The 24,625-nt window shown below is 38.4% G+C and overlaps 2 protein-coding genes across 5 annotated transcripts in view; one reads left to right on the top strand and one right to left on the bottom strand.

The window, feature by feature from the left end:
* rn (rotund) overlaps positions 1-24,128 on the top strand; it is a 45,387-nt gene extending 21,259 nt beyond the window's left edge. For 3 of the 4 annotated variants that reach the window (XM_086831803.1, XM_086831801.1, XM_086831802.1), the window contains 3 exons: positions 86-378; positions 20,130-21,195; positions 22,366-24,128. In XM_086831803.1, the coding sequence (XP_086687929.1) occupies positions 86-378; positions 20,130-21,195; positions 22,366-22,682 (1,676 nt within the window). In that variant the 3' untranslated portion in view covers positions 22,683-24,128. Of the gene's footprint in view, positions 1-85; positions 379-15,197; positions 19,281-20,129; positions 21,196-22,365 lie in introns of those variants that run through there. The other variant, XM_020958306.2, reaches the window with a different exon arrangement.
* Positions 5,297-8,177, bottom strand: RacGAP84C (Rac GTPase activating protein at 84C). The gene is made up of 3 exons (XM_020958303.2): positions 6,987-8,177; positions 6,116-6,923; positions 5,297-5,882 (listed from the first exon to the last, which is right to left on the bottom strand). Exons 1-3 carry the CDS (start codon positions 7,247-7,249, stop codon positions 5,856-5,858), a joined length of 1,098 nt encoding a protein of 365 aa, XP_020813962.1. The 5' UTR covers positions 7,250-8,177; the 3' UTR covers positions 5,297-5,855.
* Positions 24,129-24,625: the final 497 nt, after the last annotated feature.

The following is a 24,625-nucleotide window of genomic DNA, read 5'->3' as shown; positions in this document are numbered from 1 at the left end:
CTCAATGAGAGGGTTTAGCTTCAAGATAATTTGCTAGAAATTCATGACATGAATACTATATAATATAAAATATCTCATCTTTCAGGTGGCCTGGGTCTTGGTGCATCTAACGGCGGTCCAGGTGGAGGAGGAGCAGGTGGTGCTGGCTCTGGCGGCGGCAACAACTCCAACCTGGGTCCCACCTCGCATCATGCCGCCGCCGCTGCTCATCATCACAATCAGGCAGTGGCCGCTGCCTCCGCCGCTGCCTTGTTAGTGGTGCCACAGCCTATTAATGCCAGCAAAATGGGCGGACCCGGCGGTGTCGCCTCGGTGACCAGCGCACATGCCGGCGGCACTGGCAGCGGACGCAAGTATCAGTGCAAAATGTGCCCCCAGGTGAGTGCATCCGCAATTGTTTCGATTTTATATACATATATGCACCTACTATATACATACCTCTGGCTGCTGCTGGCTGGAACTTAAGGCAAAGGGTGTCAAGCATTAAATTATGCCAGAGCCTCGGGCGTTGCAGAGGCCAGTTGAGCGAGAGATTGGGGATTGGGCTTGGGGATCGAATCGCAATCGGATTCGCAGCCCTGAGAGGACCCGGCAAGGCATCAGCTTTTGTTTACAATTTTCCAATTGATTAAGCTTAACAAAAGTATCGGATTTCATCGGCACTGAGAGGAAAAACATGTCATTTTAAGGTTTATTTACTGAAAGTGCTAGGTTTAGGAAGTTGATCATAACAATTATGATTTTAATAACTTATTGAGGTATCTTAGGGAAAGATTTAAGATCTCTTTTCATTTTACTATGGTCTAGTTATTGCTGTAATATTTCCTTAATTTCCACATATTTCTCTCTGTGTTTGTTAACCCCTTGTGGTGTCATGTTGCCCCGTTTTCTCACATTCGTTCGCGACTCCCCACGCACTTGGCATGACACTCAAGCCGTGGCTGAAAACCAGGCCTAAAAAAAAGAAACAGACTACCAACAGCTGCAGTTGCTCGTAAAATGTCAATTATGCACCAGCCACGGCCTGTGTTGATTGCTGCTAATTGAGCTTATTGTTTTTTAACGGTTATTTGTGGCCAAAAGTGACCCAAAGGCAGGTGCCAGCTGTCATTTGAGAGATCGGCTGACCGAGTAATCCTTGTAGGTCAGCGATATGCGTGAGAGCCCATCTTGGTGGGCTTATAGTGTGATGAGCCATCTTAAAATCTTTTCAATGGAACTTGTTTTAAAGAATTTATAAAGTTCTAAATTAAATTTATAATATATTTGTATAATAAACTATTTTGCAATGCTCAATATGAGATTTGACCTGTATAATTTGGTAAAAAATAATACAAGGAAATCCATAAAAAAACGGTTGAAATAATATGAAAAAAGCTTATTGTTTATACATTTTCGTAACATTGATTGATTATACAAGGGCCATAAATTATAAAAAAGGTACTTAAGTCCTTGAAATAAAAACGAATCCATTTTAAATCACACAAGTGGCCTTTTAAAATAAGCATTAAAATAAATATAAATAACAAGAAGGGAAACTAACTTCAGGAATATAAATATTTGATATATTTATTTGACTATTCGACAAATTAAAGTTTAAAAAACGTATAACTTATCAAAAACAAAACATTAATTTAAGTTTATAAAGCTTTTCTTTGTTGATTGAATAGATTTTTAAATCTGCATACAAATTTTAAAATTTAATAATATTAAAATATGTGTACATTTTGCAATTAAATAAATTTTTCTCTGACATAGCTAGATCGACTTGATTGTTGATTGTGGTCAAGAATATATATGATTTTTAGGGTTGCAAATGACTCATTCACAGCTAGAAGAGCTTCCGACTAAAATTATATCCTGCAAGGATAAATATTTGTATACTTAGAGGCACTTTAAAAATACATTTTGAATCTCAGCTAATGTTCTGTAATAATTTGTGAATTTAACAAAATGAATCGCTTGTTTGTTATGCAACACAGGATAAGCACATTTGGTATATATTTTTTCCGTAACATTTTGTAGAAAAGCAGCATTGACAACGAACCATTCTGGACGAATGATGTGTCCGGCTTATACCGTATGCCACACCCACATTGCCCACAAATTGCGGTGAGGGGGGGGCTAACAACATTTGCAGCGCTGATGAGCGGTGCAAGCACATACACACAGCCACACACACATATACACACCCACAAGAGGGTCTTCTGAAAGGGGGCCGACATGGGCGGAGGTGTTCATTTGTGCGGGACAAAGTGAAATAGCAACATGCCTAAAAGTATGCTACACTCTCCATTTTTTGTGTGTGAGGATGTGCGTGTATGTGTGTGCATGTTGCAACCTAGTGTGAGTATGTCAATTTTTGTATTTCCTCTTTTAGTCCTGGCTTGCATGTTCGTGTGCGTGTGCCTTGTGAGAGTAGGGAGAGTAGCTGCACTGCACTACTGGAAATTAGTGCGTTTCTACGCTCAAAGCGGCTGCTGCTACTTTTTTAATTACCCACACTTTTCACTTTTTCTTGTTTTTTTTTCGGCGATTCTGCTCCTGCAGCTGGACTTTTGCAGTCTGCTCCTGGTGTTGTTGGTGTTGCCCAGTCCAGTTTCAATTGGAATTACTACACTTGGCACTTTCATATGTACGTTGGCAGGCCAAAAAACGAAAGAAGGAAAGTCCTGTTCCCCTATCCAACTTCCCTCTTTTTTGGTTTACCTTTTGAGCTGAAACTGGCCACACATTTTCACTGTGTGTGAGTTTGGATGATTCGGCCAGCCTATCATGTTAGTGTGCTCTGCTCTGCCACTTTCTTTCACATCCTTTTCAGGGGTTTGGGGGTGCCATTTGCAACCAGTTTTCTTTTTTTTTTGCCGCTGACCAAAAATTATGTTCACCATTTTGAGGCGCATGTCAGGGGCTTTATAGAGTTTTTTTTTCATGCTCCATAGGGATATGAAAAATATACATTATATTCAAATTATTTTTAAAATAAATAAACGAGAACTTTGATTGAATACAGAAATGGTTGAAATTTATTCAAAAGTGTTATAAAGTCGTTAGGCACCTCAAAAGGTTAATTAAGTCTTGTCAAATCAGTTCAGAATTAACTTTAAACAGAAGTATAATATTGACTATTGTTTTTCAAACAGAAAATCCTTCGATTAACTTTATTCAAATGTCAATACAAATATTTAACCATTAATTCTCGCAGTCATATTTGAAAATGGCATGAGGAATAATATAATATTAGCCATGGTTTTGATGCATTCCATGCATAGTTCTCGAGAGCTTTTTACAAATAAAATTCCAATCTCAAAATAAATATTTGCTAGTCCAGGATAAGTCCTTATTGTAATTGAAATCCTTTAAAAATAAAATTAATCACGGATATGTATTTTTTTAATCAAATATTTTTCTTAACCGATAAAAAAATACACTATAAAAAAAACAAAGTGAAGCCTCTGTGTTTATGGACCACATGCCGCGCCCACTTGTTTTTTGGGCGAACGACACAAAGCTTACATAAAATTATAAAACACGCCTAGCAAAGGGGCAACAAAAAAATGCTAAAAAAAACATTACTGAAATAAGCATAAAAATGTGCAGAGATTCCCCCCTATGTTATTATTAGCACCACGCTGAGCTAGTATTGGTGAGTTGTCTCTCCTTTTTTTCTGATTCTCCCCACGCATAATATGCTTTTATTATTTTTAAATGCAATTTTTTTAGTTTTATTTGACATTTGCATTTCCCTGTTTTTTTATTCATTCTTTTTCGTGGATGTGCTCACACACACTCCACACCCACACTAACACAATTACGCGAGTGGTCAGCGGGGGGCGTGGCATGGGCCCACACTATCAATTAGTGAATTACACGCGAACAACGAGCGGAAAATGCCCGAGCGGGCGGCAAAAAGCAGCCGGGAAAATAGAAAAATTGCAAAAATTTGTTGCGCACATCAAACACATACACACAGAACACACAGCATGTGTGTGTGTGTGCGTTATTCCCCTCATTTAATTAACAATAAAAATAGGCTAAAAAGTCGTAAAAAAAAGCAAAAACTGCACAGCGTCACGCACACTCACATACATTGCCGTCATGCCATTTGTTAAACAATTTTAACGCGCGCCCCCAAGTAGGCAATGCTTTTCGCACAGACACCAACTCACCAACACACACACACATGCAACGCAGCGGCATTAAAATTTGATCCGATATAATACGTGAATTATGTAAACTATTTTTATTTTTGTTTTGCCTATTTATTTTTCCATTTTTTGTCCCATGCCGCACTTCGTTGCATTTTTCCGTCACGGTATTGGTGCGAAATGAACCCGTTAGTGTGAGGTCGGAGGGCAAAACAGAGTGCAGTGTGCAGTGTGCATTTTCCATGGATGTGAGGCATTAGCATTTGGTTAACATTGCAGCGTTAACGTGTCGCCCTGCAGCTGCAACAATTGCAGCCCACTTGCCACTTTTTAGCGGTTAGCAACAGGAGCGCTCATTGCTGTCCGCTCGCACACTCTGCCGCTGCAGCTATCTCGCTTTGTGTTCATTTTCAATTGCATAGTATTATACATTATTCCCAGTCATATATAAAAAATACATATATATTAATACATATATATATTGAAAGAGGGGTCTATTTATGCACTCGTCCAGTGCATTCGAGAGTTTTGTTTTGTTTTACTCTGTCCTCCTTTGTCCCTGCCCCTGCTCCTGCTCAGTTTTTTGCATTTAATGGCCGCACACACAGTTTTTTGCAAAGCTGCCACTCACCAAATTGTTTTTAAAACGCTAAAACTTTTTTCTTAGCGCTTTAACTTATTTATGTTCGCATACGTGGCAAAATATTTTACTTTGTGCTTTGGTTTACGCTTTAAAGAAATATAAATATGGCAAATGGAAATTATTAATTTTTTACACACCTTTCTACGGTTGGGAATTAATCAACGTTCGTCGGGACAACAAAAAATGGGAAATTCAATTAAAAATATATATATTAATGTTTCAATATTCAAAATATATAGTCATTACGTCGCTTCGGGACATGCTATATTATTTATGCGTTGCGAAAATGGTTTCAAGTCGCTCTCTTTTTCTATATGTTTCACTAGCTCAAATATGTAATATTTAAATTTACGAAAAAATTATTTGACGGCTCATAAAGTGAAAAAAAAAAATAAGAATGACTTCCGGCTGAGACCTTTGTGCAGAAAAGCCATTAAAAATGATTGGGTGACACTTAAGAGATGTTTTTATTTAATTAGGATTAAAACAACGAATTCTAAAATTATTATTTAGTATTATCTGGGTCCTTACTTTTATTAGTAATTATTTCATATTATTTTTAAATGGAATTTATTCTGAGAAATAAATCAAGACTAAATATGATACAATGACAGCAAAAATAAAGATTTTGTATCTCAATATTTTGATTAACATTTGTCAGAAATCTATGACAAATAATTCTAATAAAATTTGGTTTCAAAAATTAACACTAAAAGTTCCTCTAAATTCTTTTTATAAATGTGGGAGAATACTTTTTTTGTATTACTTTAAATAGTAATTTTTGCAAACCTTGATGGTACTAAGGATGGCATATTTGATGTAACTTTTAAAGATCTAAATTAATAAAAATTATTAATGGTGGCTATAGAAATAACTCAAAAGAGATTCTATTTAAACCAAATAACGTATTAGAGACTTATTAGTTATTAAACTTAACTTAAAATTATTTAAACTTATACATAATATAGAAAATTAAATACAAAACATATACTAATAAGTGTGAAACACGTCTGTAATAGTGATTCATTTCTTGGACTAAAGGTCCAATCACCAAACTGGTTACATCACAAGTGGGTGCTGCTGAGGTTTACCTAAAATAAATGGAATTAGTAAGCCCCAACTTAAGAAAAAATCTTTCTGGCTTTCAAACTCAAGAAATACAAATGACAATAAAATCTAGAAAAATTTTAGACAAGTCTTATTCATCAGAATTTTGCATTTCTTTTTCTGATTCATATATGTTTAAGTAGTGAAATTCTTTAATTTTCTTTAGTCAAAGTAAAAACCAGAAAGACCAAAACGACAGACTTAAACATCATATTACCATAGATCTAAAGTAGGTCTTGAAGGAGCTCCAACGCAGGTTGGAAGAGTGATCCCAGGGCCGTTGCCTGTAGCGCTCCTCGTAGTCACAAGTGCTTCCCATCGGAGAGGGTACAGGGTGGACCTCCAGGAATTGAGACCAGAAATCAGGCGGCAGGAGAAGCAACACCTTCAGCACCTGTTGCCAAACAACCACATTGACCAGATTCAAATCCAAATCTCCAAAGAGAGTGGGGGCAAAGATCACGGCCAGATTGTTGACCGTCATCCGGACTGGTGGGCTATCGGCAACTCGCTGCCAATGGAGCATCAGATAGGCCAACGTGTCCCTGTGAGCCTGCTGCAGATCCTGGACGGCCAAATAGACAGCCTCCTCAACTGCCATTGGGTCCTCCAGTTGCGTAGCCTCCTCGAAGTCCCTGCGGTGGTAGATGGGTATCAGGGGATGGATCAGCTGCCGCAGGAACTCCTTGACGCAACAGCACAATGTATGAATGTCCTTGTTGCCCAGATGTGGGGTGGTCTTCCCGCGGATCAGCTTCCGCCGCAGGCGTTTGCACTTTTCCCTCGTCGAGGACACGCGATATAGTCCTTCCTGCTGCAGGCCCCTGGATTCCACCTCCGTCACGCAATGGACTATGAGGGCCGGTACCATGGGTGCCACTCGGGGAGCATAATCGCTGAGATTGCCACGTTTCGTGGTTATCTGTGGCTGTGGAATGCAATTCACCGTCAGCTGGCGGCAGCAGGCAATGTGACAGCGAAGGGGACACGCCCGGCAACGCAAACTGGCCATGGCAAATCGGATCCTGCAAATAATCTATAGAGCTTGAACCCATTGCAAGGATACTGATCTAGGTCCTTGGACTCACCGCTTCCGGCAGTGCACGCAGTGGCCCACGTTGTAGTAGTAAGACTTCACCTTAAAGTTGTGCTCCCTCAGTAATCCAGAGTGAGACTGGGCGCAATTTGGATAGTAGTCAAGATCCTCAGTGGACAAACCATCGCTTCCGCTGGGGTTCATATCCACATGATCCTGCAGCGAGTCCAGGGACTGTGACCCGTACATCCCGAAGGGTGCGCTGAGATCATCGTAGGAGCTATACTCCCGCATTAGCCGCATCTTGTTCTGCATGGCTGAGCGATCCGGAGGCGAGTGAAAAAGCAACTAAAAGCGGACTGGAACGATGTCGCCTCTCGGACCTTCTCGAATCCAGAAGCCGATTTCCGCCGATTGATTCAGCTGTTTTCCAGATCGATTTCCGAAGAGCCACCGCCTCGGATTGAGTCAGATGCACACAAGTTTGTCGCCTCGTTTCTTGGAATTATTGTCGTTAAAGTTTGTTTAAAGCTCAGATTTAATGTGGAATCGAGTGAAACTAATAAATCTAAGATTGCTTGAGCAACACAAAAGGGTCATAAAACTTAGTCAGGGCAGACTGTAGAAACACATATTAAAAACTGACTGAGACTAGAATGGTATGAGAAATTAAATTTAATGTATTTAGAGATATATTATGGTTCCAATAAAGATATACGTATTTACTTCTAGGGAAGAAGTCTTTAAATCATGTAAATTCAATAGTAGTAGGACATTTCTTATTTCTTCTACAGGTTTAAAAATCTTTTACTCCTTTAATTTTTCATAATATATTCATTAGACGTTATTTACTTATACAAGATAAATCTTTATTCTCTTGCTTACAACATAATATCACATATTCATTCAAATGTCATATCTAACACTTTGAAAGACCATTCATCAAGAACTTGAGGATATAGAACATAGAACATAGTCTTAATCAAAATGAATTGGTTGAAGTAAACACTTGTGTATTTTAAAGTTATACAAATCCACAATTATCTACAAATTATACACTTATTAATTCTATTTAATATGTGAACTTAGTTCCTATGAGTTCATATAAAGTTATTTCAACTTTTTACCCTCATAAGATAACATGCTAATGAATCAGCCACCTTAAATTATAAACAAAGTTCCTTTCCTTGTGAATCTAAAACCGAAACAATAGTTTCTAATGACACTTGCATACCTTGAATAAAAAAAATATGAGAATAAACACCAAATAAACAATCAAACTTCTCTAAACTCTGAAGGGTTCCATATCAGACTGAGATTCAATGTCACAATACAAATATAAAAAAATCCCAAAACAAAACCCAGAGATCCTAAAAAATAAAGCTGAAAAAACAATTTGCTAAAGTATCAATGAATTCTAAGCGCTTCGAAAATGGCTCAATGGCGACGCTAAATGGATGAAAAATTCATGGAAAAATCGTTTTGCGGCCACCAGACATAGAATGCAACCAGCAAAAATGTGACGCGAAAAAGCAAAAATGTTGAATCTATATGGTTTTTGAAAAAAAAACATACAAAACCTTCTAACGAAAAAATAAAAGAATTAGAAGCTTAGAGGAGTGAGAAATTTCTGTTTGTGTAAGTTTATTGACCGCCACTGATCTACATGTTGGGATAATGGGCCCATCATGTGTAAATTGCGCTTTAAAATATTTAAAGTATATAATTTTTCGAAAATTGCGGGTCTGCGGAAAATAATCGGGGCGCTTTTCAATTTCCAGCTGTGTGAATTGAAGAGCTGCGGCAGTGGCAGAAAAATTAACAAGCAGAGCGGGGAATTTGATTTTTGTACTTTTTCGTAGTCGTTTTTTAGGCGTCAGCTGCAGTGAAGCCGCCGCGTGTCTCTGTTTGGATGTTTGTGTGTGTATGTGTGTGTTTTTGGGAGTTAAGATGGTATGAATGGGGGGCCTGGTATCCTCGAGGATGGTTGCCACATTGAATTCGTAGTTATTAATGCGTATTGAAATGCACATACATATAGCTGTGAGTGAGAGTGTCTCTCTCTCTCGCAGTGTGTGTATGTGTGTAGTATTCATAATTGCACTTGTATGGGTTTCTATCTGCCAATGCAAGTGTGTGTGTGTGTGGAGAGGATGCCTGTTTTGTTTGTATTCAAAGTCCACAAATGCGAGTCACGCATCGGAATAAGCCCATGGAAACCCACACACCTCCCCTACATCAATTTCCAAAATGCTTTTTTGCACTTTTTATATTGCGCCCGTATATGTATATGTACTCTGTTGCGTGTGTGTGTGTGTGTGTGTGTGTGTGTGTGGGCGACTGTCCGGTGCGCTGCGTATTCAAAAAAAAAAAAAAAAAAACAGAAACACACAACAAAACAGCATAAAAAATGTTTGGACATCCAGCAAAACATGCAACAAAACGCAAAAAAAAAAGTAAAACAAGGGGGAGTAAAGCCGAACGACGAGTCCTGGACAAAAACCGAGTGCGAAAAAATGGCATCAAAGCACGTTGACAGTGTTGCCACGTGGTGATAATTAATTTTTCACACACAAAACTTGATCAAAATGTTTTTGCAGAGGCACACTTTGTTGGTCAGTGTAGCGGAAATTATTGAGAATTTTTTGGGGGAGAAATTTCAAGAAATAACTGATAGATTTAAAAGGGTTTCACTTTCATCAAACTTAAAGACTTTAAAATTGTTTAATTGTTTAATATATATTTTCGTGTCCTGCGCAAAAGCATTGCTTAAAGATAGCTAAGATATTTATTTTTTTTAACAAATTATTTAAAACATTAAAGGGTATCCATTCAAATGATTTTGAAAATTTTTTTTGTTATCCTAACGAAGTAAAAACTTTACAAATTTATATACCAAATGTATTTCTGGGTGTCCTGCCAAAAACCAACGTTAGAGATAGCTTAAGTAATTTTTTTTTTTTTAATAATTCATTAAAATTAATTAAGGATTTCAATTTAAAGGCTTTTAAAAACTGTTTAATCCAACGCTTTCCAAAAGTTTGCACCATGTGACCTGTCAAAAAAATAAATATTGAAATGAAACGGTAAATTATGTATTAAGTTTTGTTTAAAATTAATTAATAATTAATAAATAATTAATAATAGTTAATTGTATTTTATTAATTATTGCTTAATTATCTCAATTAACCAATCAATCTTGTTTTAAATTTCGTTACAACCTGCTAAAGATCTCTCACCGTCAATTGTCTAACCCAATTCTAGTTGCACACTAAAAACAACAATTTATAATAAATTGTATTTTTCAATGGCAACTCTGCTATTTTTTAACGTCTCTTCTCTCTCTCTCTCTCTCTATCACTCCTTATCGCCGTCTCTCTTTATATAAAAAAGGGAACCTAAAAAACAAAATCTAAAAGCGAAAATACAAAGCCAAAAATGCAATAGCAAAAGCAATAGCAGCTGAGGGAAAGTGGGGAAATGCCGGCAAATAAAAAATAAACCAAATAAAAAAAAAACGGGGGTCAAAATGCACAAGGTGCAAGCGAGATAGCGCGAAATGGAAAGGAAAAAATTTATTTCCTGTGGCAGGAAAAAAATCCAGAGGACTACAAAAAAAAAAAAACAAGAAAAAACGTAGAGGGGCGGCCGAGAGAAAAAATGCACAGCGAATGGAAATGGAAAAAATGCTGGGGAAAAAAATGCTGAGCGAAAAAGAGAGTTGAGGCAAGGTTGTAATGCGAAAAAAAAGAACTTAGAAATATCAGAAGGAGCAGCAGGAGGAGGAGCAGAAGCAGGAGCAGGAGTAGCAGCAGACGAGCGTCGACGTTGGCAGCAGAGCAGGCCGGGGGGGAGTGCAGCAAGGGGATGGGTATTGATGGTGGGACTCCCCCTTGTGGGTGGTTGAATGCGAGGTGGTTGCTGCTGGCAGTTAAGCCCGAGCGGTGGCTTAGGTCAGGGCGGAGGCTGTTCCCTCTTTTGCTACTCTTTCCCCTTCAGCCCCGAGGTGTGCTTCCCCTTTCTCGCATTTCCTTTATTTTCTATTTTCTTGTTTTTTGGGATTCCTTTTTGCATTTTTTTCGATTTTGCTTTTGTAGCTTGGCAGCCCCATGTCAGACTGATTGAGTGCTAGAAAGCGCAACCACAGAAATGAGGCGACCACCAAAAACCGTTGCCTACATCTCAGCGCTGGCCATTAATCTCTGTATTTAGTTGTTACATGTTGTTTTTTTAGCATTTCTAGCTAAAATATTGGTTAATTACTAAATTCCCCACCGAAACTCCATTGATTAAGCCTAAAATTGGCGACAGAAATAATTTTTGTTAACTGCTGACCAGAAAAACAAATAAATAAATAGCAAAAACAAAATGCAAAGTCAGCGCTGTGTCTCTCTCCCCCTCTTTTGGACCTCTCGCTTGCGCAATAAAAAATTACAAAAAACAAGTACGTTCGCATCAAAGTCGAACAAAACAAAATGCAGGAAAAAAAGGACACTGGGTGTGGGGCAGACAGGATATTTGGGACGGCAAAGGCTAACAGCGAAAAAAATTTCCTGTTCATCTGTGTGTGTGTGTGTGTGTGTATGTGAGTGTGCTGTACATATATACTGGTGATGGTGTGCGTGGGTTTGTCGCCGGCGCAAAAATTCCCCTTTATTTTTTTACACAATTTTTTTCCGCGTTTTTTAGAGGCACCACCCCTCCTCCACCTCCTCCTTCTATATATTTTTTTTCTTTAAGGACTTTGAGTTTGGGTCAATGTTGGCATTGCTTTTGTTGTTGTTGTTGTTATTGCTGCTGCTGCTGCTGTCAGGTGGCAGCGCTGCCAGCTTCGCAGCATTTGAATAGCGCCAGCAGAGCAGCTGACTGCGACGCCGGCCGACCGCCCGCCGCCTCCGCCTATGCAACCGAAAACTTTCCTTTTTTTTTGTTTTTTTGCTTTTTCCCTTCATTTCCCTGTGTGCGTTTGAATATTTTTTCGGTTTTTGTTGTGTTTGCTGTGAATTTTTTTTTTGTTTTTTTGCTCTGCTGCTGCGAAGTTACCGCCTGTGTGTGTGTCGGTGTGTGTTGGCCGGCGGCGGCGGCCTTTAGTAAGCCAGGCCCACACCCGCACCAACACACACACACACTCGTACAGAGAGCGAGACCCACTCTGCCGCTGCGTTTTGAAATTGCCGCCATGGTGTTAGTGCGCGCTTTGTCTGTCTGCCGCCAGCCTTCCTGCCTTCCTGCCAGCCTGTCGATGCTGCGTCGCCGCCCGTGCATCTGTGTGTGTGTGTGTGTTTTTGTGTGTGCGTGGCTCGCCCCCCAAAAATATATTGTTTCAGATTTTTTCATCATCGCTTTAGTTGAGTTTTTACATTGGTGACGGATCGTGCTCTCGACGGCGGCACGCTGGCCAAGACCGTTCAGTCTGCTTCGTGTTTTTTCACCGTGCGCAACATGTTCCTTGAGATGTCCTCGCACACAACTACCATTGACGTTACAAATACCAGTGGCCAGGCGGCGTTAGCGAAATAACAACACACGAAAAACATCACGAAAAACGTCTTCGGAAAAACGCCTTCGCTGCCGCCAGGGAAAAGAAAAAGTATCTCAGCCGCAAGGAAAGCGTAAAAAATACTCGTAGGCCAAGGCAGCAGCACCAACAAAAAAAAAAAAAGAAAAATAACAGAGAAATCACACACACACACACATACACACAACCGTGGGTTTTTCTTGACTTGGTCTCCGTTTCCGCTTCCGTTTCCGGTGGAACGTGTACGTGTGCGCGCTTTTTAGACGCTTTCCGGCTGCCCCTTTCAGTGTCTGTGCCTGTGTGTGTGTGTTTATTTATTGTTGGCCAAGAAAAAAACGAATAGATGTGTGTGCGTGTCGGTGTACGAGTATCTTAAGGATACGCGGCTTTTCTTGGTCACGTGCGGAAAACTCCAAGAAAGGAAAGCCAAGCACAGCTGGCATTGTTTTGCCCCAGCAAAAGTGTGTGTGTGTTGAAGTGTGTTTGGAAGCTTTACATATAAATAATAAATGTTCTTCGCCGGTCGCCAGACTGAGAGTGTGTGTGTTTTCGCACAGCATATCAGCTGTTTCTTGTGTTCAATATCAAGGTCAAAGCAACGCTCGCTACTTGCGTGTCAACAAAGGATTCCCTCGCAATAAATTTACAACTTAAAAACATGAAAGATTATAGCCAAGAGTAAAAAGACATTATCGTTTAATAATTAACTACTATTTACTACAAATACATGTCTCTAAAGTACAATTTAATTACGCATTCTTAAGGGTTTCCTTTTATTCAAATTGTTAGAGTCAGCCCTTTGCTTAAGTCCACAAAGTCTTCGACTTTAAGGAGAAACAAATTAATCGCCAAGAGCAAAAGGACCCTTTTTTTGTCGTGAATAATTTATTAGCAAACTCTATTTTCCCTTTTCTTTGTTTATTTCCACACCAACATAAATTCTTTACTTTGATATGCATTTTTAAACAAAGTTCTAAAATCTTGTTTAATAAATTATAATTTTATAATACTTTCATCTAATGATTACTAACTAATTTAAATTATTTTTGGGGGAACTTTTTAAAATTTTGTTATTTCTAAACACTTTTTGTGATGAATCAGTAATAACCTTAATATTATTAAGGGAAGATAGTTTTTGTTAACAAACGCATTAATAACAGTTTTTTTTATTGATTAATCGGATTTATAATGAAGTGAAGTATCAAAGAAGGAATACCTGGCCTAAATAATCTTGTATAAACAAGTTTTTAAATAGGATTTTTTGTTGTTAATTTAGATTAACAAAAATGTTAATCATTTCTTAATTTTTTAAACACTTTTATACGTATTTGTAAACTATTGTTCGTTCAATTTCTTGTGTTTTGGATCGTACATTTAATACTGATCGTAATCCCTAAAATACTTATAAAAGTCTCAACAAGTAAGGAAACCAACTTCGGGGAGCTGATGCATATACTCTTGCATTTTACAATTTAGTTATAGGATCGATTTGGAAATCAATTTTATCTAAGCATAAAATATTTGCATTCTTTGAATCGACATCCATATTTTTTTTATATAAAAATTTGTACGACAAATCAAATCAAAAAATCGAATAACTCGGTCAAAAAAAGTGTTAATTTTGATTCGGCAAGATGCCCTATGTTAGTTTTCATTAGAATAATAAATCTGCATACTCAATTTAGTATTTTAGAAATTTTAAAATTTTACCAATTTTGGACAATTTTAACGATGTAACCTCTTATAAAAATTTGAAATTTTGGAAAAATTGAAAAAAAAAAAGTTTGACCAGACATAGCTAGATCGATTGGGCTGTTAATACTGATCAAGAATATATATGATTTATAGGGTCGGAAACGACTCCTTCTCTGTGTTTTAAGTTTCTGACTAATATTAAGACCTTGAAAGAATATACAAATACCTGAAACTTATCTAAAAAATTAGGTTTCTTTAGGATGGCATTTTAAATAAAATTCCTATAAAATTAATAAAAAAAATACCAATAGAAAATTGATAATGATTTGAGTTCCAAACTTAATCAAAACACGCAGGCAAGGTGATCCCCAAGTTCGCTGGTCAGTCATTAGTTTCCTGATGATCCTAATCAAAGTCAGAAAACTCGCTGAGCTGTCGAATCTACTTTCTCAAGGGCTCTCAGAGCCTAACCGCATTTCCAAAAGCTCGATGACCAAAGAGTTTTCCACTTGGCTGGACTGATTCGAGCCTCGAGTGGATCTGCTCCAATCAGGCTGAAGTTAATTGGGCAGCTCGAAACACCTGATTCAGAGCTGGTCCAGCAAGGTGATTTTTAGGGACCTCGTAACTCGATATGCTGAGAAGATTCTAGGGCCACCGCCAGAGTGAGATTTCGGGGTATTATTATTCAGTTTGATCCGATGAGGAACATATGTCCTCCTGCGTTGAGGAGACTCAAAAATCATGGGACCTGCGATCAGTTAATCAAAGACTAGCGCGGCGTTAACATCACAGAACGGAGCCCCGGGCGTAGGCTTCTAATAAGCTGAACTCATAATTTTTAATTACGCCAAACTCACATAATATTAATTGCATATTTTAAGTGATGTGAAATTAATTAATGATTAGTGCAAACAGGCAGACAAAACAAACTCCAATGGCAAAACGTGAAATTAAATATCATTAAAATGCATAAGAAACTGGTCATGTAAAAAAGGCGGACAAAAGGAAAAAAAAATTATGAAAATTATTTCGCATAACATCGGGCAATGCATTTTTCATCAACTGACAAAAAAAAAAAACGGAAATATTTTTGTGATTCTGGACGAGTTAATACAAAAACCTAAAGAGCGGTGTGAAAAATGCATTAATCAGAATTAAACAACAAAAAAAAATTAAACAAAAACACAGAGCAACAACAGCGAATTATTATGAATAATAAAAGAGCGCGCAGAACTTTTTACACAATTTTCAATTAATAACATCCCCCGCAATTTGTGAGGGAATGCGCCTGGAGAGCCGGGTGAAAATATTGCCAAACCGCTAAATGTTAATTAGTTAAAAGCCCAAACTACGCATTAACACAAACGGCAAGCCCCCCGCAGTCCCGAGCTGGCATCAAAAAACCAACCCAAACTCGGCCCGATTGCAAATGCAAACACAGACAGAGCATCACATTTCCCCAGTTTTTATTTTTTTTTTTGCCTTTTGTTTGTATGATTTTGTACACTTTTTCATTTTTATTTTATTTTTCATAAGCCATTTTACATAATGTGCAATCCGGTTATGTACACACCTATGCAGAATGTTTGTTCAGCTTTCTATATAAATTAAATGCTTGTATCAAAAAAACGTCAATATTTAGCTAACCAGTAAAGGGGGAAAAAGAAAACACACCACCTATATATTATCCTTTTGTGTGGAAATGAGCAATGTGTTTTAAAATGACAATAGATCACTTGGCTAGAAGTTCTTGTAACCTTAACACAACCGATGGGAATCCATTTATTAAAAATATATTAAAAGGACTCGCAAGCAGAATTCTCATTTAAATTCAATTCACATTTCATTGGCATTCCGCGGCCGATTGTCATGTCAATTAAATCTCAGAGACCTCTCAACTCTTACATATCAATTTCATAAATAATTCGTTAATCGGGAATTAACACTTGCAGTAACCACAAAATATTCAATCGAACCCAGAGTCAACACACACGTCCAAAGTGTTGACAAATCTATATTTTTTTGTCGTCATTTTTCCCGAATCGGCTAAAATCTAACCCACAAAAATTGCAATTCAAGGCCATTGCAATCACTAAACAAACTAATAGAAAAAACAAGATGAAAAACTGCGACACGGACATGACGTTAGTACAAACACAACGCCCAAACCATGAATGACTAATTTGTCGCGTTTAGAAATAGAAAATCTCAAATTGGAGCATTTCAAATACAATAAAAGCAGCAGCGGGGAAAAATACCATCGAGGACTTTCACCTGGAAAATTCCACAGGATGTCTGCGGCATGTCTGCGCCTGAATGACTGTCTAACCGAAAAAAAAAATACAAAAAATAGCAAAACTGGGGAGGGGAAAGTGCAAAAGCAGCGTCAGGCATTTATACAAATATATAGAAAAAATCTAATCGAAGTCGGACCAAAAAGAGGATTGCATAGAAAATAGAAAACGGGAAAGCGGAGAGCTGAGAGCGCTGAAAATCGTGGGTGAAAGAAAAAAGAAAATATTCCTGTCGCGGAAAAAAAAAACGTTTTCGGGGGATAAGGAAAAAATTGTGAACAGGCATAGCAATTGAAAATGCAAAATAAAAAGTAAACTGTGCGACAAAAAATGGCGTTAGATTTAGAACAACAAAAGCGAAGACAAAAAGTCGCTTTTCCGGCTCGCCGGTGCAGTCAGTCGGGGAACCAAAGGCTTTTTTGCGGTCTCCAGTCTCGCAGGTTTCCATCTGAGCTCCATTTTTGTTATTCCCCTTTATTTAATATTGGCTTTGGCAGTTGTGGCAAAATGTCAACAAACCACCCAAGCGCCAAGCGTTGCTTTAACATTTTTATTCTATTTCGCAAATTGTTGCTTTGGCATTCATTAAACGCTAAACTGTGTGGAATCTTTGGCACGAGAACTGTATTTGAAAAACTTGGTTAACTTGGTTATGGTTAATAAAATTATTTCCACAGAACTAGGAAAACTAGGAGACAATTTTTAGAATAAAATTAACTGAAGACGAATCAGTTTGACCATTAATTCTAAACTAGAACAATAGTCATTATCCCCGAATAAGATGCGAATTTGTTCTTTAAATGTGAGTAGATTTATTTTTAGTCGCTTCTTCTGGCATTTTTCTGCTGTTAAGTTTTATAAATACATTTAAATTGTGATTCGTATTGTCTTTCAATTTTTTATCTTAATAAGTTTTGAAGATAATTGGACAGTTCTGATTATTTTTGTTTTAAGTCGCCTTCCATTTTTTGCCTTTCCGTCTTTTTTTTGGTTTCTGTGTGTTGATACTCAATAATGTCGACAATTCATGGTGAACTCTTTTCTAAAATCTTTCAATAATATATAGACGTTTTCATGTACTCTAAAGCAAAATCTTTAAATATCATACGAGTAAAATTACGAATTACGTATACGATCCCAAATTACGCATACGCCCAGTAGTCTTCCGGAACTATAACTTGAATCAAGTTGGAATACTTTTAGTTACTAAAATTTTGATTATATTTAAATAATAATTTTTTTATAAAAGCTTAGAAATCAAATTAAATGTGACCGAAACCAAAACGGAAAATTACTCACACAATCAAAAATTACGTATACGCAACGTATTCTTTTTGGCTATATCTCGACAATATGAATTTCAAATGCTCTCCAAAATACAAATAATAATAATTAGTAATTCTATATGAAAATGATAGAAATCCTAGTGATTAAAATCCAAATCTTGAACAATTACGTATACGCAGCGCATTCATTTTGAACTATACCTTGACATCAATGTTAATTCTAAATGCTCTCCAAAAAAAAAAAACAAATAATATTATAATTACTAATTCTATATCAAAACTATAGAAGTCACAGTGATTAAAGCCCAAATCTGAACGCCCATATGATCAAATATTACGTATACGCAGCGTATTCTTTATGAACTTTACCTTGACATCAATATAAATTAAAAATTCTCTCCAAAATTAAGTGAATAAAATAGTGTTAATAATAGTTACCTATTTTATGTAATAACTATAGAAATCAAAGTGATAGAAACCTAATCTGAAAAAATTACGCTCAAAAATTACGCATACGCCCGGTATGCTTTTTAAACTATATCTTGAAAACAATAACAATTCGAACTGCTCTAGAAAATTGAGTAAATAAAATATTCTTGATAAATATATATTAAAAAATATATGCTAAAATAATAAATCTGTATGAAAATTATAGAAATCAAAAGTGAAAGTAATAAAATCGAAATCTAAAAGAATACTAATCAAAAATCATAAAGTGAAAGGACAAAAAGGAAACTAAAAAGCCAGCCAAATTGGATTTAATAAGCAGCCAAATGGAGGGCCGCCTGATCGAGTATCGACCGATAGGCGGTGGCCTCGATTACCACCACAATTCGCCGCTGATTGGGGAGATTCCACCTGCCGGCGGGGACTACTCCCACGCGGTGCACCGGTCCATCGACCACCTGCGGAACAGCCTGAACGAACGCGTCGCCCTAGGTCCCCTGAGTGTCTTCTCCAATACGGCGGACCTGCGGAACTCCGTCCTCAGCTACAGCCAGCAGCCACAACAGCAGTCCCACCCAGCGCACCAGCAGCAGCAGCAGCAGCAACAGCAACAGCATCCGCATCCCCATCCGCAGCAGCAGCAGCACCAGTACCATCTGGTCCCAGAGCCCAAGCCCAGCATCACGAACCTGGAAAGTAGTGTCGCCTCCGCGACGGTGGCCAGCGGTCCGGTGAGCAGCAGCCAGAAGCATGTCAACGAGGCGGTGGTCAGCAGCAGCAGCGGCAGCTCCTCCACCGCTGTAGCCGCCACCGGAACAGCACCCACCGGCTCCACCAGGGGCCGCAAGTCACGCATTTATCCCAATCCCAACCAGCACATTGTCGTGACCAGCAACAGCGTAGACAATGGCGGCATCCGGATGCAGAATGCCACTCTCAACGAGCGGAATGCCCAGAATCCGGCCACTGGAGCTGGAACTGGTGCAGGGACTGGGTCTGCCGGTGCTGGGGTCGTGGCAGTGACAGCGGGTTCCGGGAACGGTATCTCCTCCTCCACCAGTTCGCCGCATCACATGTCTCAGCTGGACGTGAAGGATACCAAGGTGAAGCGGAGCATGGTTCAAGGGTTTTTTCTGGGAAATGGGAACTTTAGTAATACATTGCTCGATCTAATTTAATTTAGTTATATAAATAATTTAATTTAAATTTAATTTTGTTTGCAATTAGGGTGAGATTGCCTGTTAATATTTCGAATATTTCTTTGAACCTAAGAATATTTCGTAATAGTATATAAACAATCTGTTTTTAGTATCAGCTGCATATCCACTCCAGCTGCTTACCATTGGCATGATCATTTGATCATTAATTTAAGTTAAAAACCTTCAGGACATTGTGCCTGTGTATAAATGGTACTAAAAATGATTAATTTTGATCTAAATAAAATATTCTAATTGAATTATTTAAACCGTAATAAAGGGTCTAAAGTATATATCTAGAACTCAGTGCTATTCTTTTTTTATTACATTTATTAATTAAAAAAAAAAAAAAATCTCAGCAAGCTTTTTTATAAATGACCATTTTTTATTCAACTTTTTATGTACAAAAAAAATTATTTATAAATACTAACAGAGTCGTCATAGGTGTTTTTTGTATTCGCTTCGATCCTACGGAAAGTTAGCACTATTTTCTTGGGCTCAGAATTTTTTAAAATTTCTAAAGCGTTATTACAAAAAAAAAAATGAAAAAAGTATTGTTTCGATATGTAAGTTCACAGTTTAGAGTTTTTTCTACTAAAACTTTCCTAACCTTATTTTAATTTACCATTTACACACCAAATTGATTCCTGAAGTGTTTGCTGGTCTATCGATATGATCAGCCAGCAGCTAGCCAGCAAGGAACACAGCTTTTATGCTTCTAAACCTAACTTAATGAACCATTCCTGTACTCCACAGATCTTCAGCTCGAAGGCGGACCTGCAGCTGCACACGCAAATCCATATGCGGGAGGCGAAGCCGTACAAGTGCACGCAGTGCTCGAAGGCCTTTGCCAACTCATCGTATCTGTCGCAGCATACGAGGATCCACCTGGGCATTAAGCCGTACCGCTGCGAGATCTGCCAGCGCAAGTTCACGCAGCTCTCGCACCTGCAGCAGCACATCCGGACGCATACGGGTGACAAACCGTACAAGTGCCGGCATCCCGGCTGCCAGAAGGCCTTCTCGCAGCTCTCGAACCTGCAATCGCACTCCCGCTGTCATCAGACGGATAAGCCCTTCAAGTGCAACTCCTGCTACAAGTGCTTCTCGGATGAACCGTCGCTCCTGGAGCACATCCCCAAGCACAAGGAGTCCAAGCACCTGAAGACGCACATCTGTCAGTATTGTGGCAAGTCCTACACGCAGGAGACCTACCTGACCAAACACATGCAGAAGCACGCGGAGCGGACGGACAAGCGACCACCGATTGTACCGGGCAGTGCAGCAGCTTTGGCAGCGGCTGCCGCTGCTGCTAATCCCGCCAATGGACCGCCACAGCCACCGCCTACCAATCCCCAATCCGCCGCCGCCGCTGCTGCCGCCCAGCATCAGCGCAATAATCTGGGCCTGCCCCCCGTTTCCATAGCACCCAGCGATAATGGGTATTGGCCCAAGGTGAGTCCAGACTCTGCCGCTGCAGCCAATGCCATGGAGGTGATGCATCAACAGCAGCAACAGCAACAGCAGCAGCAGCAGCAACAACAGCAGCAACAGCAACAGCAGCAGCAGGCCCATCACCATCATCCACAGCACGGAGTGCCACCACAGCAACATGTCCCGCCACAGCAGCAGCAGCAGCAACAACAGCAACAGCAGCAGCAACAGCAACACCATCATCCGCAGCAGCAACAGCCGCCGCCGCAACACGGCATGGAGGCGCACTATGTCCAACCGACGGCACCGAACAGCGCCCAGAGCAATGGTCATGGAACAGAGCTTCAGTCGCATCATCGCATGCCAGATCCAGTACGAGAGGATATAGGTGAGAGCTACTTATATTCTTTATATTTTTTAAGAGAGATTATATTATTATAAAGGATCAAAAATTTGTCTCAACCTTAACGATCAATTGGCGCCTCTATCAATTCAACTTTAAAGAGCTCTTTCTTTAAAACAAACTCAGGGAGTTTTAATTTTTTTATAAAATGTATGTGATTATTAATTCATTTGTTATTACGTATTATTTGTACGTAAATTTAAAATTACTTGATTTATATCAACATTACATCAAATAAAATGTTTAGGTAAGGATAACTTCAATTTCGGTCTATAAAAACTATCCATCTCTTTTTATACTATTTCAGGGTATTATAAATTCGGTCTGAAGCTTGAAATGCAGTGATGGAGTCATTTCCGACCCTATAAATCATATATATTATTGATCAGCATTAACAGCCGAATCGATCTAGATATAACCAGTCAAAATCTATTTTTAATAAAATTTTTTAATATTTTAAAATTTTATAAGGGGTAACATCATTAAAATTGCCAAAATTTGACAAAAAATTGATTTTTTTTAAATTTGAAAACTGAGTATGCAGCTTTGTTAATCTACTAAAAACTAGCATAGAACAGCTTTCCGAATTAAAATTAATGATTTATTGGCTTAGTTATGAGTTTTTTTAAACAATGATTTTTGGGAAAAATTGTCTGTTTTTATACCTTTTTGCTGGTTTTTATGATTTCAGTCAGAAACTGACAACAGCATTAACAAACGCAGTATGCAGATTTGTTAGCGCTATTAAAACTTGCACAGAACAGCTTTCCGAATCAAAATTAATGCTATTTCGGCTTAATTATGACATTTGGAAAACATGAATTTTTCAAAAAAATTGTCTGTTTTTATACCTTTTTAAAGAATATAAGTTAAATCAGAAGCTTGAAACGTAATGTAGCAGTCATTTCCGACCCTACAAACCACATGTATTCTTGATCAGCATCAAAAGCTGAGTCGTTCTAGCCACGTCCGGTTAAAAAATAAATTTTTGACATTTTTCCGAAAATTGAAAATTTTATATATATCATTAAGACTTCGGCATCCCGAAGGTAGCTTCTTTTTCCGTTTCATGATATATTTTTTCCGGCAGTACGAGAGCTTCAAAATGTTGTTTCCATGTTATTTTGTAACCCCCGTCTTGTTTTCCATTTCCAGTTTCAACTCCCAGCGCCGTAGGTCCCTATGATGCCGCATCCATTGCCAAGAGCGCCAGCAACTCGGCTTTCACGCCGATCAACTCGATGCCGCCGCACTTGAATTCGCTGAGTCACCATCCGATGGCCCAGCGACCTTATCTCTACGATGCCATCAGCTTTCCCAATAAGAACGTGAACCAGAACAATGCCAACGCGTTTCCCAATCAGCTGATCTCGCTGCACCAGATCCGGAACTATGCCCACCAACCGGCGGGTTTGATGGCCGGCGAGCATCTCCTGGGCGTGAGCGTGGGCCCCGGCAAGGAGAAGGGGTAGCTAGGGTCCTACTTCTAAGTTTCCCGTTCAAAGACCACGATTATTTATCCCAGCAAGGAAGAGGCGTGCATTCCTGTACAGTATTAATTTGTAGTTAGTCGTAGAGCGTTAGGGACTGATGGTAGTTTCCGTTTCGGTTTAAGTTAACGGGGAGTTAAGCACACTGTAAATGGCCAACGATACGTATTCTGATTTGACTAACACCGTCCACACCTTAGTTTACACGACATCTCGGAATATGAACTATGCACTCTGTCCGGCAAAAAAAAGGTTATCCTTCCCATCAATCAATAAGTTGTCCAAGACGTCGTCCATGTGGATCAGTATGTATATATATATAATTGATAACGTATTTATTTTCGATGCACAAACGGATCTCGCAGTCCTGAATCAATGGCAGAAGCTGCAAACTACGCCGATATATGTACATAAATATACATCAACCTAAAATGAAACTAACCGGCAAAAGTAATTTACATTAAATCTTCAAATATATTCATATATATATTTGTTTACGTGTATCGTATTAAATTCAGAAATTTCTGAAAGAAGTTTCTCGAGAGACAAAGTAAAATATAACAAAAATAAAATTCAAACTATAGATGGAACTATGCGATAGATGAAAACTATTTTGAAAAAAAATTAAAATAAAAACATTTTCTAAGTACATAAATGTTGGCAAAAGGCAAAAACCGAAGACGGATTCAAATAAAGCCCACACAGAGATGATGTTGTATTACTTTTTGGAAAGACTGAAGTGATCAAAATTAACGAAAATGAAAAAAGAAAAACCGAACAACATACATATAATGATAAAGATAAAGCTAAAGATATCAAAACATTTTAAAGAGCGTTTTTACCGCAGTTACTAAGCAAAAACTGAATGTGTCCTATGAAATTTCGTACTAAATGGCAGAAACTAAACCTAAATACAAGTATGGCAACATCAAATGTAATGTATTATTAACTAAAGTAATTTTAACTTTAATATAAATCTAATTATAAATATTAACTAACCCATAGCTAGTGTTTAACTCCAGAATGCAATCTCAATGTAAAGAAATCAAAAGCGAAACAAAACACAAAACCAGAACAAAATACCTACCTTGTAAGTGAATAGCAAAATGAACTCTGACCCACAACAACTCACTCACACACACACAGAAACACACACACATGCAGACGCATCAAATAGAAACATTTGGGGTATTCAGATAGCCGAGCTAAATGATTATTGTTTTACCGTTTAACGATTACAAAACACGATTACAGTACGAATATTCGAATTCAGAGTATAGTTCCCGTTCCCAATCGGACACCGATCGAACGGATAGCCGAATATGCATACCTAAATAATTGTCAACAGTAGATGTGTGTTCCTCAGTTGATGTACATTGATTTCCGATTAACCACGAACTCAGCCCGTAATAAAGTGAATTAAATGTTTCCCTTTCCCTGTGTTTAGTCCAATATCTCTTTGAATGGCTTTCAGCATCGGACTGATGTCGGTTCATATCGAGCTGTCAGTAATCACCACTCTTTTTGAGTTGCCGTCCACGGGGAACCCCGATAGCCTCTTCTGTGAGACACACTAATCTCACACGAACGCCGATCACCAAAGACTGGAGGAAATGCACAAAGTTCAGGACGTTATCCGATGCCCTGGATAAAGCAAAATAAATAAATCAAACGTAAAGAGCACGGGTTGCTTTGAAGACAAATTGCTGAAACAGTGCTCTGTTGTGACCAGGATATACAGTCACAGGAAGTGAAGTCAATCAGCAATCCAAGTGAAGGACACTTGTGATCTTCTTGCACTCCTTGACTCACCTGCTCAAAGGATGCCTCCAGATGTCACCCTTGCAGACGTTCACCTTGTTGCCGATAAGACAAAGTCCGTTGGTACAACTAAGTATTATAGTACTATCATATTATAGTACTAT

Source organism: Drosophila serrata, unplaced genomic scaffold (genome assembly GCF_035046125.1).
Source record: "Drosophila serrata isolate PLE 108 unplaced genomic scaffold, ASM3504612v1 contig_241, whole genome shotgun sequence".
In the NCBI taxonomy this organism is placed as follows: domain Eukaryota; kingdom Metazoa; phylum Arthropoda; class Insecta; order Diptera; family Drosophilidae; genus Drosophila; species Drosophila serrata.
The sequence above is the reverse complement of the archived record's forward strand: the minus strand, read 5'-3'. Positions and strand labels throughout refer to the sequence as shown.